We start from the raw sequence: 17,436 nt of genomic DNA, 5'->3' as shown, positions 1-17,436 counted from the left end.
GCATCTGAAGCAACAGCGCGAGTAGGAGACAGAGAGGCCCGTTGTCACTCAGCCGTACATGTCTTAGGGCACTGAGGGGGGAGGGCGGATTCTGAACTCAAAGTATATAAAAAAATCGTTATAATAGCCTTCCTCTAGAGGGTGGCGTGGCACTTTGTTTGTGTTATGCCTAATCTTAGCATCTCGACAGGCACAATAAATCAGCGAGGGTGAGTGATGTGCCCTAAGTCACTCAGCTAATAGCAACAGAGCTGAATCGTGTTGAATAGTAATGTGAGTGATGAAATGATTATAAAAGTGAAATTGAAATAGCTATTGTATGCCAGTTAAAATACAATTTATTATGTCTGTATTGACCTTTTGGGCTAAAGGATTGACATGTTAGCCTGTCTCAAAGGAATTTTGGAATGCTGCAGAGTTATCCTTTTGGGATATATTTCCTTTATACCTTTGAGGCTAATTTAGAGGGTTTTTTAAATTTTGTTTTTGTTTTTTAAGTCTTCAGTTCAGTGAAATAGCAGTTTCAACTGAATATCACAACATAAGAGTTATTTGACCATGGGATTTTGACCTTGACCCATGATAAGAGATCCACTTTACATGACAGGCTAGTATAGTTAGGTGTTTATCGTATATATGTGACCAAAACATGTTTCATGGAATAATTCTTACCCTGATTATTAAAACATGAGGTACTTTATTCTTCCTGTTTAAAAATTCTATTATAGTCCAGTATACTCATCTTAAAAAGTGTCCATGGACAGCTCCCCCACCCCCCCACCCCCCCGCCCTGCAAGGTGCACCAGAACCTTTTAGGAGGTCTTCAAGGTCAAAACTCTTCATAACATTAAGATGTTCTTTGCTTTTCCTACTATATTGACATTTGCACTGACGTATAAGCAGTGATGGGTCATCCTAGTGTGAGTCAAGGCACCGGCACCAAACTGTACTGGTTAGTAGTCATTATTTTTTTTTCACCACCACAGTCTTGCACTTAAAGGAGAGGGGGGAAAAAGCCAGTTTCATTGCTATCATATAAGGAAATGTGTCAGTACTGAGAAGATCTTTATAATTTAGTGAACCAGTATTTTATAAATGAGCAATGCATGATGTTACATAATCATGATAGGTAAAAAAAATGTTCAAAATACAGAACAGACCAATGGATTTTATGAAAAATTCACTGATATGCATTGCCACACTGCAACTAACTTTTAAGGAACTGTCACTTTGCAAGTTTTGATATTATATTAAAGAAGAATATCCATAGATAAGTGAAAGTACTCCTACTTTTGACAAACACAAATCTGAAGGAGGCCAAATTTTCTTCATATACTTTCATCAAAATAAAATATCACAACAGATTGAAAGCAGGAGCAGGTATCTTAGCCATCTTCTATTAAGTTGGCTGTGAAAGATATTTGCAGAAAAATGTTTGACAGTAGCACTGTTCTCACTGCATTTTTTTGTATGTTTCTTTCCTTTGAATTTATTTTTAATTGGAGGATAATTGCTTTACACTATTGTGTTGGTTTCTGCCATACATGTACCTGAATCAGACATAGGTATACATATGTCCCCTCCCTCTTGGACCTCCCTCCCTCCTCCGTAGATTGTCACATAGCACTGGCCATCTATTTTCCATATGGTAATGTATATATTTCAATATACGTTGTATATGTTCTCCCACCCTCTCCTTCCCCAACTGTGTCCGCAAGTCTGTTCTTTAAATCTGTGTCACCATTGCTGCGCTGCTACCATCTTTTCTAGATTCCATATATATGTGTTAATATATGATATTTGTTTCTCTCTTTCTCACTTACTTCACTCTGCATAATAGGCTCTAGGTTCATCCACCTCATTACAACTGACTCAAATGTGTTCCATTTTATAGCTGAGTACTATTTCACTGTATATATGTACCACAACTTCTTTATCCATTCATCTGTTGATAGACATCTAGGTTGCTTTCATATCCCAGCTATTGTAAATAGTGCTGCAGTAATATTGGGGCAAATGTGTCTTTTTCAGTTATCGTTTCCTTAGGGTTTAAATGCCCAGGGGTGGGTTTGTTGGGTCATGAAGTGAAGTGAAGTGAAAGTTGCTCAGTCATGTCCGACTCTTTTCAACCGCATGGACTGTAGTCCATGTAATTCTCCAGGGGATCTTCCCAACCCAGGGATCGAACCCAGGTCTCCCGCATTGCAGATGGATTCTTTACCAGCTAAATTGGGTCATATGTTAGTTTTTTTCCTAGTTTTTTAAGGAACCTTCATACTGTTCTCCATAGTGGCTGTATCAAAATACAGTTAATTTTTGTAAAAAGCTTTCATGTTAGCATAATGGTTTATTACTGATGTTTTAAAATGAATTAACAAATAGTTTTAAAACTGTAGTTTTAGTTTCTAATAGGCAAATACTAATCTTTATTAACTCCCATAAACAAAAGTTCTCTGGGATCTCTAGTAATTTTTAAGAATGGAGATTCAAAGACCAAAAAGTTTGAGAACTGTTGCTTTACCTTCGATTTTATAATAATGATTGAGATCTCTTAAATCAATCATGAATGGGTCTTGACTCAGTTTGAAAGTATATTGAGCCAGATAGGAATTGCATTGTGAAGGCAAGGAGGACTTTGCTCGATTTTGCTTGAGTTGAGTTGATGTGGGAGAACACCCTTAGGTATGAAGTCATTTGAGTAAAGTTTAGATCTTCAAACCCATCCAGATCTTGCCTCCTGTGATGTCCCTTCTTTGTGATTTCTTCATGCTTTTCTCACTCCATTGTCAACCTGTACACTTGTTCCCTCTGGGCCTAATATTTACATTTTATTGCATGATTCCTGTTGTGCTTGTTTACATGCCTGTCTCTCTCACTAGACTACGAGTTCCTCGAGAAAAGAATCAGTAACTTATTTGTCTTTCTGTTTCTACCATAGTACCAGACACATGAATGTCCCTCAGTAAACGTTTGTTGAGGGAATAAATAAATGGGGAGAAAAAAGAAATGAACAGGTGAGGCCAGATTTTAGAGTGTTTGGAACTTGATCATGTAAGCAGTGGAGAGCCATTAGCATGGGCGTGCTGTGAGTGGTGGTTGTTGAATTAACCCTGGCCCTGGTGAGAAAACTGGGAAGCGGTGGATGAAGGCTGCTGGACCAGCTGAGAAACTGTTAGTTATTTAGGCTTGACTCAGGTGACCCGGGCCTGGATTCAGGTAAATGCTTTTGCTGTAGGTAATGAAAGATGTTTCCTGAGGAATATTTTCAAAAACAGAAACCTAATAATATCCATTTTATCTAATGTTTGCTGCATACTTATAACATTCTGAGTACTGTGTTAAAGGCTTTATGTGTATTATCTCATTTAATTTTTACAGAATCCTTCAAAGTGTTAGCTGCTCAGTCATGTCTGACTCTTTGTAACCCCATGGACTGTACCCCACCAGGCTTCTCTGTCCATGGTATTCTCCAGGCAAGAATACTAGAGTGGGTTGCCATTCCTTTCTCCAGGGGATCTTCCCCTCCCCAGGGATCAAACCTGGATCTCCTGCATTGCAGGTAGATTCTTCAACATCTGAGACACTATCAGTGAACCTATTGGTTCAAATAAAAGGGCCTATTTTTTATGGTTGTGAGTGAAAATATATGTATTCATTGTTGAAAAATTAGAAAATACAGATAGGGAAAAGAAAAAATAAATATACCACTGTATAAACCCACCTCAACACCAAGATCACTAAACATTTTGGGATACATCCTTCTAGACCTAAGAGAAAAAAAGGTTATGTATATGTGCTGTAAATGCCTGAATATGAGGAAACCCTGAATATAAGGCTTTAAATGGTTTTTCCATTGAAAAGACCAGCCTACCAAAATAATAAATTTTTAGGGATGTTGATGAAATAGGCAAATGTCTTTAAAATATTGATTTTATTTATGCATGCATGCTATTCAAAGTAATATACAATATTATATAATAATGTTTCATAGTTACAATAATATAGTTATAATAACTATAATGTATAGTAATGTTATAATTTTATTTTCTATGGGTTTTGGAGGAAAATTTATACATACTCTACTGCATCAGTTATACATACTCTATTATATCTTAGAACCACCTTGAGTTTTCAGATAGTTTTCTAGGGTGTATATGGATACAGCACTGTTTTGAATCTATGTCTATGGTAGTCACTGTTGATTTTTTTTCCAAGCTACAAGTACCCTGTCAAATAACATCATTATTGCCATATTGTATACTGTATTGCTTTGTAAAAATTGTTTTTGACATGAGATTCATATAACATGTAAATTAACCTTTTAAAAGTGAATGGTTTGGTTTTCTTTGGTACATTCACATGTGGTGCAGCCACCACCCCTTCTAGTTCCAAGCATTTTTATCACCCCTAAAACAACCCCACACCTGTTAAGCAGTCACTTCCCCCTTCCTTCTAGTCTCTGAAAACCACCAATCTGCTTTCTGCCTCTAGAAATTTGCTTATTCTTGATATTTCATATAAATGGAATTGCATAATACATGACCTTTTGTGTCTGGCTTCTTTCATATACCATCATATTTTCAAGGTTCATTCATGTTATAGCATATTTCAGCACTTTATTCCTTTTTATAGACAAATAATATTCTTTTGTATGTATACACAATAATTCATTTGTTTATTGATGGATATTTATGTTATTTCCACCTTTCAGCTCTTTTGCATCGTGTGTACAAGTGCTTGCATGAGTACTTGTTTTTAATTCTTTGGGGAATATACCTAAGAGTGGAATTGCTGGGCCACGTGGTAGTTCTATGTTTAACTTTTTGAGGAACTGCCAAACAATTTTCTGTAGCAGCTGCACCATTTTATATTCCTACCAGCAGTGTACAAGGGTTTGTCAATTTATTTTTAATGAGGAACACAATATGATGGGGAAAGTAAAAAGAAAATATGTGTGGCCTTCGAGTTTATTAGAGCTTTGTATCTCAGATTTTGCCTGATGGACTTATTAAATATTTAGCATCATTTCAGTACCAAAAATGAGATTTAGCTCAAGGAAATGTATCTAATCTATTTTAAGTGGTGAACAGACTAAGAAGTGAAGATCAGAGAAGTGAAAGAAGGGAAATTTAAATAGACTGTAAAATTCCTTGAGGGCAAAGGCCCCATTCATCTTTGTGTCCTCTGCATTTACTAAAATACTTGGCATGTCACAGGCTGTATTAGGAGGTCCCCAAGACTACCCCAGCTCCAGTGATTTGCTAGGATTTACAGAATTCAGTGTCTAGACATACTCATGGCCATGATTTATAGCAGTGAGAGGATACAAAGTAAAATCACTTTTTCCCTTAAAAGTGCATGGTGGTAAAGTGCAGAAGAAATCAGGCTCCGTTCAGCTTTCCTCGCAGTGGAGTCACACGGGGTGTGCTTCTCTGCTTCAGCCAGTGGTGGCAATGTAGTCTACTGGGGAAGCTCATTAGAGCCTTCAGTTCAGTTCAGTCCAGTTCAATTCAGTCGCTCAGTCATGTCTGTCTCTTTGTGACCCCATGAATCGCAGCACGCCACGCCTCCCTGTCTATCACCAACTCCCAGAGTTCACTCAGACCCACGTCCATCAAGTCAGTGATGCCATCCAGCCATCTCATCCTCTGTCGTCCCCTTCTCCTCCTGCCCCCAATACCTCCCAGCGTCAGAGTCTTTTCCAGTGAGTCAACTCTTTGCATGAGGTGGCCAAAGTATTGGAATTTCAGCTTTAGCATCATTCCTTCCAAAGAAATCCCAGGGCTGATCTCCTTCAGAATGGACTGGTTGGATCTCCTTGCCTTAGTGGGGGAATTTTTCTTTCTGGGGCATGACTGGGAAGGGTTGTACACTTAGGCACCCTCTGCCTAGCATGTGCTCAGATTCTCAACTCCCAGAAGGAAAGCAGTGTTCGGCATCAGCCATATGGTTTGCACAATTTAGGCACAGTAAGCCACTCTTAACTGGTTCTGGGAATAGAACCCTCCTGAAATCTAAGTTCCCAGGCACCAGTCAAAGCCAACCTTGGAAGCTGCCCTTTCTAAGTATAGCAGCCAGAACTGCTTTGTTAATTCTTCTCCAGGACATAGATGTTTAGTTCTTTAAGAAGTGTTGCTAGGTTCTGTGAAGAAAAATAAATGTTATAGTAGGGAACCAGCAGGGACTGGAGTATCAGACCAACCTGGATTTGCATTATCATAAACAAATTGCTTCATTTTCTAAGCCTGTTTTCTTACTGTTGAGAGATATATTATAGAGTTTTGGTGAAAATACAGAGTGATAATGTATAGAAAATATGAAACATAATGTCTGTCCTGTGTGAAATCAGTGGCTATTAGCATTTTGTTTCAGCTCATCTGTACCAGTCTGGGTCCAATGAGGACAAACAGCCTGTAAGTAATTTAAACAAGGAATTTAACATAAAGAATTATTTACTGTAACAGCAGATCGAAGTAATAAGGGATTGGCTTGTAAGGGGTAGAGTGAACTCTAAGGAATAACAGATGTAACAGATATACTGTAATAATGTGATTGATAGATGATAATATATCATTAATATAAAATTAATTTTAATATTAAGTTAATATTTAAATTAATATTATAAAATTATAATAGCAACCAGCCCTAGGGCTGAGATAAAGCACCCCCAGAATGAACTGGTCTTTTAAAAAAAATGGTATATTTGGGGTGGAACTGGTGAATGTAACAAAGTGGTATTGGCTGTCAGTTTTCTTGCTGGGGAGGTGGAATGAATTACTCTGTTTTGGTTTATTATGGGCTTCCCTGGTGGCTCAGACGGTAAAGAATCCTCCTGCAGTGCGGGAGACCTGGGTTCGATCCCTAGGTTGGGAAGATCCCCTGGAGAAGGAAATGGCAACACACTCCAGTATTCTTGCCTGGAGAATCACCATAGGCAGAGGAGTCTGGCAGCTACAGTCCAATGGGGTTGCAAAGAGTCAGACACGACTGAGCGACTCAGCACAGCACAGCATACAGTAGTGTGAAAGTTTAGTTTGCCAGTTACCCATTGCACTTTCTGTTGGAACTGTGTTATTAGATACTACCAGGTTCATATCCCTTATAAGTCCTCTTATCTTTGGGTACCTTGAGCCTTGTATGGTTTGGACACAGAATAATGATCTGTGGTTGTTAAGCAGTCTCTTCCTGACTCAGAAGTACTTGTTGCTAGGGTTGGTTTTTTTACGTAATGACATGTGGAACTTAGCTGCCTCTTCAGTTCCTGTGGTGTTCTTTCCGTGTCCCCATTCAAAAATAGGCTACTTCAAGTAACTTGGGCTGTAAAACAAAGGTATTGAAATACCCTGCGAAACTTGATTTGCTCTTCTTCCCTAGCCAGTATGGTCTAAATCAAATTTTCCTTCCATTATTAAATGTATGTAAGGTAATATGAAATTAATCTTCAACTGAGAGTAAGTAAGTCAATGAAAAACTTGGTACCATTGACCAGGCTTGTTTGTTAGAGGAGAGCTTCATTCTTACTTTCCTTTGCTTCATTTTCCTTTCCTCTTCCCAAATTGCCTGATGGCAAGAACTTACTTTGTTCCAGTCTTAGTATTTTTCTTCCTCTTCCATCTTGTGAAGTGGGTTTGATTTTGTTAGACACAAAAGAAAGACAGTAAGGTGGGTTAAATTTTTTTTTTCCTGATTGCTTAATGTAGCTTTCTTGTACATTTTCAGTTTTGTGCTCCTGTTCCTAGACAACCTTCATCACTGATAGAAGCCAGTAAAAAAAATACTCTTGTGATAAATCTCTGGATGCTGAACACATGGCCTGTTAAGTGGGTGAAACCAGGGGAGGCTGGCAGAGTTGTGTCTTCCTTAGACTCCTCAGAGTTTTATTGGTCGTTGCTTAGGATTCATAGCTAGTATGTTATATCACTACTGTATTTCTGTACTGAAAGCAGGACTTTCTTGATCTTCAGTGTCACTAAGTCCTTTTAGTGCCTCTCTTAAAAACATGCTTAAGTCAGCTGGTCTATTGTACCTCCTAGGTGCAGTATTCTAGGTGATTTTAACTTGGAATGTGCAAATATATTACTGGCCCTTTGTATGTATCTAATCATTTAGAAATGATGTTGATGATTTTCAGAATGCATTTAGAGGAGTGGTTTTAAAATCCACTGTGTCTTTTCAGCATTCCTTGGTCCTTGACAGTGTGGAGATCCTGTCCTCCTGTACGAGATTAGAGGCTATTACCCACTCATCGCCCACCCCCAACTCCAATACACACGTTTCCAAAAAATCTTATGGAGTCCTGTAGTTCTTTTTATAGATGTTAGTTGTGTTATCAATCACATTATCTTGTTGTTATTATGACTTAGAGCTCCTCAAGGGCAGGGATACCAGCACCGTACTTGTCATAAAGCAGTTGTTAAATACACTTTTACTGAATAAATGAAGGATGCTTCTGCTTAAGTGGCTTCTTCAAACATAGATGCAGTGGGAGCTTCTAAGCAGCCAGTGAAGAATATAAAAATCAGGTAATATTTTTCTTCACTTCTTTCAGTGTCCGTTATACATGCACGATCCATCACAATTACTTTATTTGTTAGTTACATACATTAATTAATCAGAAGCTTCTAAACAGGTTTAATTGTTGACCTGTAGTAAGATTCTTAAGGTTAGTATTTTATTTCTTACATATTCTTTTTTTGGGGGAGGGGGAGGCAGCTTATATGTCTTGGCAATCATTTTCTAAGTCTTCCAGTCTTACTGGGTCAGTAACTCTTGCTTATGGCAATACAGCTGCTAAAGCCTTTCCTCTTTGGAGTTTAAACACATCTGATTTCTGTCCTATCTGTTCCATATAATTTCATCTCTGCTTTAAATTTGTTATTAATATATAACTCAATCACTTTGCCATACACCTGAAACTAACACAACATTGTTAGTCAACTGTACTCCAGTATGAAATAAAAAATTTTAAAAATAATACATTTCAGCAGTTATTTTTACTCTGATTTAAAAACTCCTATCTGCACGTTTTTAGACAATTATACCAATCTCTCCCAGGACCAGTACTGGTTTGTGCAGGTTGTCATGAGGTAATAGAGTATCAGGTACAGAGTTAAAAGACCTGAATCTGAAGGCAGCTCGACCACTATCATTGGCTGTTTGGCCTTCAGCAAACCACTTACTCATTCTGAAATTCAGTTTTGTCCTCTGTAAAATGAGGGTTATGAAACCCATTTTCTGCATTGTGAGGACTAAATAAGATTATATGAAGGTGTTTTTGCACAAAATACCTGTTTGTATAAACCATTATGAAACACTGGTAATAGTGACTGTTTTGGTTCTTAATACATGAATTTTACATTTTGTATATTCAAATAATTCCCATAGACAATGCCCTGTCAACCTTCCACAAATCTTACTCTTCTCCCTAGAGGGAACCACTGTTAGAACTTGTTGTATATCCTTCTAGATTTTCTCTGTGCAGGTATTTTTGATTTTATATTCATGTAGAAATACCTCTTTTGTATTGTGATTTAAAGGAATAGCACACTGATTTGTTTCGCTGTCATTCCCTTCTCCAGGGGATCTCCCTGACCCAGGGACTGAGTCCCGGTCTCCTGCATTGCAGGCAGATTCTTCACCATCTGAGCTATGAGGGAAGCCCATAGGATACCTCTTTTGTATTGTGATTTAAAGGAATAGCACACCGACTGTTTTGCTGTCATTTAGTATGACTTGAGATAGTTCATTGAGATTTTTCACCTTTTAAAAAGCTTGCAAAGTTCAACAGATGATGTTGAAACAAGAGAATAGTTGATAACTCTATTTCCCTATAATTGAGGTTCTTTTAAGTTTTTCAGTGTTGGAAACAGCACTAAATTAAAAAACCTTTGCAGTTGCATTGTTAAATTCTATAGGAAATGGTGTTGTAGTAAATGTATAGACTCCAGAACAAACAAGGCTCTTGGGGATTTTGGAAGGATCCCTGTTCTTTTTGTTATGGTCCAACATGCTTCTTTGAGCACAAGTTCAGGTGATTCTTTAGATAAATTAGAGATATGAAATTACAAAAAGGTATGAGTATTTAATATTTTAATAATTATTATAAAGTTGCTTTCCCAAAGAGTTGTCCTAATATACATGTATTCCTACTGTTAGATGTGAAGATGTCTATTGACTCTTCTTGCCAATTTGTCATATTTTTATTTTTGCCAGTGTATGGGTGGAAGGTGATACCTCAGCTCTGAAAGAATGTTTACAGGCAGCGTGGTTTGTGAGTATAACTGGGAACAATTTAAGTCTGTTAACAGGAAAGCAAGAGGGATAAATAAATTGTGACATAGTCATAAGATAGAAAACTAAGCAGTGGTCAAATAGTGCATATAGTGGTCAATTAGTGAAATATAGTGACATGCGTAAGTGGAGATAAATCTCAGAATATTGAGAAAAGAAGGAAATTGCTATGCAATAGGATTCATTTCTATAAAATTCAAAATCATGCAAAGTTCATGCATTTTGAAGGGACAGGTATATATACAGTAAAACTAAAAAAGAAAGCAAACCTGTGTCGTTAAGTGTAGGCCACCTTCAGTGAGGCAGGACGTGCCTGAGGGCTGGAGAGTTCTAAGAGTGAGAGATGGGGAAGAAAGGAGAACCGCTTTGCTAAGCAGGTGAAGGAGGAAGTCCATTTCCTCTGGCACATCTCTGTGCACCTGTTATTACATCTGTCTTTGCTATTAAAGTTTTTGACAGTGCTCGCTTGTAGGAGGATTTTTTTTTCCCTTGTAAAAAGTATTGTGTATTGTTGAACTCAAAGAGTATATATATGGGATAGCCTCTGGGAGTGATGAATCTTTGTTAATGATGCTTTTGGGTGTTTTTGATGACTTTCTTAATCCTCTAATTCCTTTCTCAGACAGTCTTGAAATTTATTGTAAAGGAATAATACGGCATGATTATTAAAAAAGATAATTTGATAAAATGGGAAGAACAGGGGCTTTGGCGTACAACAGACCTGGCTTGAAAGTTTGACTTTCCCACCTATTATCTGTGTTTTATTATCTTCTTCTCTTTGCCGCTTTCTCTTCCCTCTCTCCCCATCATCCTAAAACCATGCCTGATTGATTGCTCAGTATCATCATGTTTATCATCAGCATTGTTAAGATCTGGAGGGAATGGTGTTGAAGTAAATGTACAGACTCCAGAACAAACAAGGCTCTTGGGGATTTTGGAAGGAGCCCTGTTTTTGTTCTGGTCCAAGCTGCACGTGAGCTTCCCAGGTGACTCAGTGCTAAAGAACTTGCTTGCCAAAGCAAGAGATGTGGGTTTGATTCCTGGGTTGAAAAGATCCCCTGGAGAAGGAAATGGCAACCCACTCCAGTATTCTTGCCTGGAGAATCCCCATGGACAGAGGAACCTAATCATGGGGTCACAAAGGAGTTGGACATGACTGAGCAACTAAGTAACAACAACAAAGCTACAGGTGTCTCCTCTGTAAAACTTGGTGTGAGAATAGCCAGCCAACATTGCCTATTATTAGTATTTTTAAATAACAAGTTTATTAACCTATAATTCACAGGCCATAAATCTCACCCTTTTAAAGTGTTTTTAGTGGTGGTTAGTGTTTTGGGGTTTTCAGCAAAATCAGAGTTGTGAATCCATCATCACTAATTCCAGGACATTTTCATCACCAAAAGTAAAACACAGTACCCATTAGCAGTCACTCCTTTTAGTCCCTAGACTACTAATCTTCTTTCTTTATGGATTTGCCCATTCTGAATATCTCCTATAAATGAAATTATAATTTGTGGCTTTTGTCTCTGATTTTTTTCACTTAGCATGATGATTTTAAAGTTCATCTTTGTTTTACCTATACTTCATTCCTTTTTTATTTCTAAATAATACTCAGTTATACATATACCACACTTTGCCTCTCCATTCATGAGTTGATGGGCATTTGTATTATTTCTGCTTTTTGGCTATTATGAAATAACTCTGCCATGTACATTTGTGTACAAGGCTTTCTATGGATGTATGTTTTCAGTTTTCTTGGTCACACCTAGTGTGGAATTGCTGGATCACATGGTCACTTTTTTTTTTTGTTTAAACATTTTGAGGGATTTCCAAACTGTTTCCAAAGTGATGCACCATTTTGCACTTCTAACAGCAATGTGAAATTCTAGTTTCTCCGTATCATTGATGATGCTGTTATTGTCTGACTGTCTGACTGTAGCTGTCCTAGTGGGTGTATTTCTCATTATGGTTTTGATGTGCATTTTCCTAATGACCAACAGTGTTGAGTATCTTTTCATGTGCTTATTGGCCATTTGTATATCCTCTTTGGAGAACTTCCTGTTCACAGCTTTTGCCCATTTAAAAATTTGGGTTATTTGTCTAAGAGTTCTTTTATGTTCTGGAGTATAAGTCCCTTGTTGGACAAAGGATTTGCAAATATTTTCTCCCATTATGTTGTCTAACTTGATGGTATCTTTTCCTCCCCAGCAATATTGAGGCATAATTGGCATTAACAGTGTATAAGTTTAATGTGTACAACTTGTTGGTTTGATACATTTGTATATTACAAAATGATTAATACCATAGCTGTAACTAACACCTGCATCATTGTCACATAATTATCTTTGTGTGTGTCTGTGTGGTGAGAACATTTACAGCCTATTCTCTTAGCAAAGTTCAAGTATATCATACAGTCTTGTTAACTGTAATCACTGTTGTGTGTATTAGATCCCCAGAAGTGATGGTGTCCTTTGAAGTACTGAACTTTTATGTTTTGATGAAGTTCATTTAATCTGTTTTTCCTTTGTCACTTGTGTTTTTGTAGTTATATCGAAGAAACCATTACATAATCAAAGGTCAAGAAGATTTCCTTTGTTTTCTTTTTTAAGTGTTGTATGATTTCAGGTCTATGATCTGTCTTGAGTTAATTTTGTATATGGCATAAGACAGAGTTCCAGCTTTATTCTTCAACATGAGATATCCAGGTGTTCCAGTGCCATTTGTTGAAAAGGTTATTCTTTCTTCCATTGTTTTTCTTGGCACACTTTTTAAAACTCAGTTGATCATAACTGCAAGGGTTTATGTCTGGACTCGTAGTTGTACCTCGTTGGTCTGTCTGTCTGTTCCTAAAAGTATTACACTGTTTTGATTACTGTAGCTTTGTAATGTGAGCCCTTCAACTTTGTTCTTTCTCATGATTGTTTTGGTACCTATCAGTTGTTTTTTTTTTTTGGCACCTATCATTTTTAAAGGCAATTATCTTTGGTGTACTGTCTTTGGGAAGACAATTTATAAATGTCCAAAATAGAGACTTAGGAATAAAAAAAAGAGAACTTGAATTGTCTGTGAGTCAGCAACTGAATGCTTAATTTGTTCAGTCGCTCAGTTGTGTCCAACTCTTTATGATCCCCATGGACTGCAGCATGCCAGGGTTCCCTGTTCTTCACCACCTCCTGGAGCTTGCTCAAACTCATGTCCATCGAGTCAGTGGTGCCATCCAACCATCTCATCCTCTGTCATCCCCTTCTCCTCCTGCCTTCAATCTTGCCCAGCATCAGGGTCTTTTCTAATGAGTCAGCTCTTCGCATCAGGTGGCCAAAGTATTGGAGTTTCAGCTTCAGCATCAGTCTTACTAATGAATATTCAGGATTGATTTCCTTTAGGATTGACTGGTTTGATCTCCTTGAAGTCCAGTTCAGTTCAGTCACTCAGTTGTGTCTGACTCTTTGTGACCCCATTGACTGCAGCACGCCAGGCTTCCCTGTCCATCACCAACTCCCGGAGATTATTCAAACTCTTCCATTGAGCTGGTGATGCCATCAAGAGTCTTCTCCAGCACCATGGCTCAAAAGCATCAGTTCTTTGGCATTTAGCTTTCTTTATGGTCCAACTCTCACATTCATACATGGCTACTGGAAAAACCATAGCTTTTGACTATACGGACCTTCGTGGGCAAAGCAATGTCTCTGCTTTTTAATACGCTGTCCAGGTTTGTCATAGCTTTTCTTCCAAGGAGCAAGCGTCTTTTAATTTTGTGGCTGCAGTCACTATCTGCAGTGATTTTGGAGCCCAAGAAAATAATGTCTGTCACTGTTTCCCTCTCTATTTGCCATGAAGTGATGGGACCGGATGCCATGGTCTTTGTTTTTTGAATGTTGAGGTTTAAGCCAGCTTTTTCACTCTCCCCTTTCACCTTCATCAAGAGGCTCTTTAGTTCCGCTTCTCTCTCTGCCCTAAGGGTGGTGTCATCTGCATATCTGAGGTTATTGATACTTCTGGCAATCTTGATTCCAGCCTGTGCTTCATCCAGCCCTTCATTTCACATGATGTACTCTGCATATAAGTTAAATTAGCAGAGTAACAGTTTACAGCCTTGACATACTCCTTTCCCAGTTTTGAACCAGTTTGTTGTGCTATGTCCGGTTGTAGCTGTTGCTTCCTGACCTGCATACACATTTCTCCGGAGGCAGGTAAGGTGGTCTGGTATTCCCATCTCTTACAAGAATTTTCCACACTTTGTTGTGTTCCACATAGTCAGAGCCTTTAGCATAGTTAGTGAAGCAGATGTTTTTTTTTTTTTGGAATTTTCTTGCTTTTTCTATGCTCCAACGATTCCTAATAATTTCTGATTATTGAACCTTGTTTATTTATTTACACATTCTTTTGAATGTCCAGCATGTGTTAGACACTGTGCTTGACTGTGGGGAAATCATGATGAACAAGACATGGGGTCTATGCAGGGAGCTTAAGTTGACACCTTGAGCTTTCATGTTTTTGAAAGGAGTGTGTACTTTTGATGATCAAAGATGTAGATAAAATCAAAGCAGATGTACCATTAGATGGAAGGTTCACTATCTTGTCATAAAAGAAGGTCCTATCAATGAAAATTCTTAACTTACCGTCTGCTAGTAGGAGTGGAAATACAAATGGATTGAAGAGGATGAATATCTTTGAGGTAGCTGTATTGAGCACCTTGAAAAAACTACAGAAACACTATTTTCTCATTTACATCTTTATGTGCATGTGTGTCTTCTCCCATTCTAAAGTTCCCTTGGAGGCAAGGGCCTTGTTTTATTCATCTTTCTTACTCTGTCAGTCATCTAAACAGTTCTTGCAAAATATAAGATATTCAGTGTATGTAAACTGAATGACTGAATGAGTCAAGTAAGCCATGAGTGAGTGCTCATATGGTATGACCTTATACTTAATTAGGGTTTGCATAGCTTCTATTGGTTACCATTCTAGGCCTCAAGGATCTTGATTTAATGGTTAATGTGAAGATGAGACACTCAGTATGATGTGGGTGTGTGCATGCTAAGTCACTTCATTTGTGTACAACTCTGCACAATCCCACGGACTGTAGTCTGCCAGGCTCCTCTGTCCATGGGATTCTCCAGGCAAGAATGCTGGAGTGGGTCGCCGTTCCCTCCTCGAGGGGTCTTCCTGGCTGAGGGACTGAACCCATGTGTCTGATGTCTCCTGCATTGGCAGGCGAGTTCTATACCACCGGTGCCACCTGGGAAGACCTACTCAGTATGATACACCTTTAAAAAAAAATGAATTTAATTATAAATAATACGGAAAGTAAATTGTGCAAATAACCTAATAAATTTAACACATATACGTATTAGGAGTCACTTGAGTCCATAGGATGTAGGATGGTAGAGGAAGTCTGGAACAGGGGCAAAATTGAAGGAAGGCAGAGTGATAGAGGGAAGGGACAAAATTTGTCCAGGTCAAGAGGCAGTTCTTAGTAGGGGTGATGCTGTCCCCTTCCCAATGATGGTACTTTTGGAAATATGTGAAGGTTTTTCGTTGTCCAGTGTTCGGGAGTGCTACTGGCTTTTAGAGTTCAGGGGCCAGACATGCTGGAGTCCCATAGTGTGAAGTTAAGAGTTGATCTGCCCCAAATCCCTGGACTGCTCTGTTGGAGAGGCTCTGAGAAGCAAACATTTAGCTGGATGAGGAGGAACACAGTGCTTTATGGATAGTGCTCCTAAGAAAATACTGTTTTTCATGTTTTTGTTTTTTTTTTTTTTGCTATCCTGCATGCTGAACTCCGGAGAAGGCAATGGCACCCCACTCCAGTACTCTTGCCTGGAAAATCCCATGGACGGAGGAGCCTGGTAGGCTGCAGTCCTTGGGGTCGCTAAGAGTCGGACACGACTGAGCAACTTCACTTTCTCTTTTCACTTTCATGCATTGGAGAAGGAAATGGCAACCCACTCCAGTGTTCTTGCCTGGAGAATCCCAGGGACGGGGAAGCCTGGTGGGCTGCTGTCTATGGGGTCACACAGAGTCAGACACAACTGAAGTGACTTAGCATAGCATAGCATGCTGAACTCAGAGATGTTCATAGGTAGAGTGGAGTAGAGCAGTGGAACACCTTAGGAACTACTGCAGGAATTTATGTCTGATCATTTTGGATGATTCTTAACACTGTCTTTTGTCTTATGGTTTTCTTTTCTTTTCTTTGTCTCAGAACGAGCCTCTGACCCCAGGTTATCATGGATTCCCAACACGGGACAGCCAGGTTGGTATAAGTTGTTTATAACTCAGATGTGGTGTGTGTGTCTTTTATCTAAGAGTGCTACATGATAGAGAGCATTTCCTGGAATTATTTATTTTGGAGAGTGATTTGGTTAGTTTCAGCAATGAATTTACATTAGCAATATATAAAACATATTTCTTAACCTTAAAGGTATTGTAATCACATTATTGAAATTGTGGATATTATAGGGGGAAAGTCACTCAAGCACAGTTGTGATTGCTTTTGTTTTTTCTTTTACAAGCTACATGATAATTTTTTTAACCTGGTTTTCTTGATGTCTCATAATTTTGTGTTGGACTTGTCTGTTTATTCCCAACCACTTAGCCCCTGCCTCACAGATTTTTGGAGTCCCTGTGGTAATCAGCAACAAGAAAATTCCATTCTTGTCCCTGGGGGAATTCAGCCTTATGGTTTTAATCAGGGAAGTTTCTGCTGCCTTTCTTTGTTAGATTAGGGAGGATGATTGGAGAAAGCCCAGGCCCCATTTGTGGGTTAGAGCGAAACTGTCTCCTGCCAAGACATCCTCAGAAAGGTTTAGGGAAGGGTGTAGAACGCCTTCCCTATTTGTGTGCTTTTTGGATCTGGTGAGGCTGACAGAGTTAGGGTAGAACAGGTTAGCCTGCCTCAGAGAAATGATATAAGACACCTTGCCTCTGGAATTTACCTCCTGCTGTTTGGAGATATTGATACTCTTCAGATTTAAAAGGGTAGCTCCTAGAAATATCTCTATTTCTAGCCATCGTTTATATCTTTGAATGCCTATCCACTATTCCTTATCAGTTCAGTTCAGTCACTCAGTTATGTCCAACTCTGTGCAAACCCATGAACCGCAACACGCCAGGCCTCCCTGTCATCACCAACTCCCGGAGTCCACG

General features: G+C 38.6%; 1 protein-coding gene across 22 annotated transcripts in view; it reads left to right on the top strand.

Moving 5' to 3' along the window:
- Positions 1 to 17,436, top strand: part of RBFOX2 (RNA binding fox-1 homolog 2) — a 292,987-nt gene that overhangs the window by 74,576 nt on the left and 200,975 nt on the right. For 21 of the 22 annotated variants that reach the window (XM_061417281.1, XM_061417277.1, XM_061417276.1 and 18 more), the window contains exon 2: positions 16,493 to 16,543. The exons of the other annotated variant lie outside the window; for it this stretch is intronic. In XM_061417281.1, the coding sequence (XP_061273265.1) occupies positions 16,493 to 16,543 (51 nt within the window). The remainder of the gene's footprint in view (positions 1 to 16,492; positions 16,544 to 17,436) is intronic. 22 annotated transcript variants of the gene reach the window in all.

Source organism: Bos javanicus, chromosome 5, assembly GCF_032452875.1.
Source record: "Bos javanicus breed banteng chromosome 5, ARS-OSU_banteng_1.0, whole genome shotgun sequence".
Classification (NCBI taxonomy): domain Eukaryota; kingdom Metazoa; phylum Chordata; class Mammalia; order Artiodactyla; family Bovidae; genus Bos; species Bos javanicus.
This window is presented reverse-complemented; position numbering and strand designations above follow the sequence as displayed.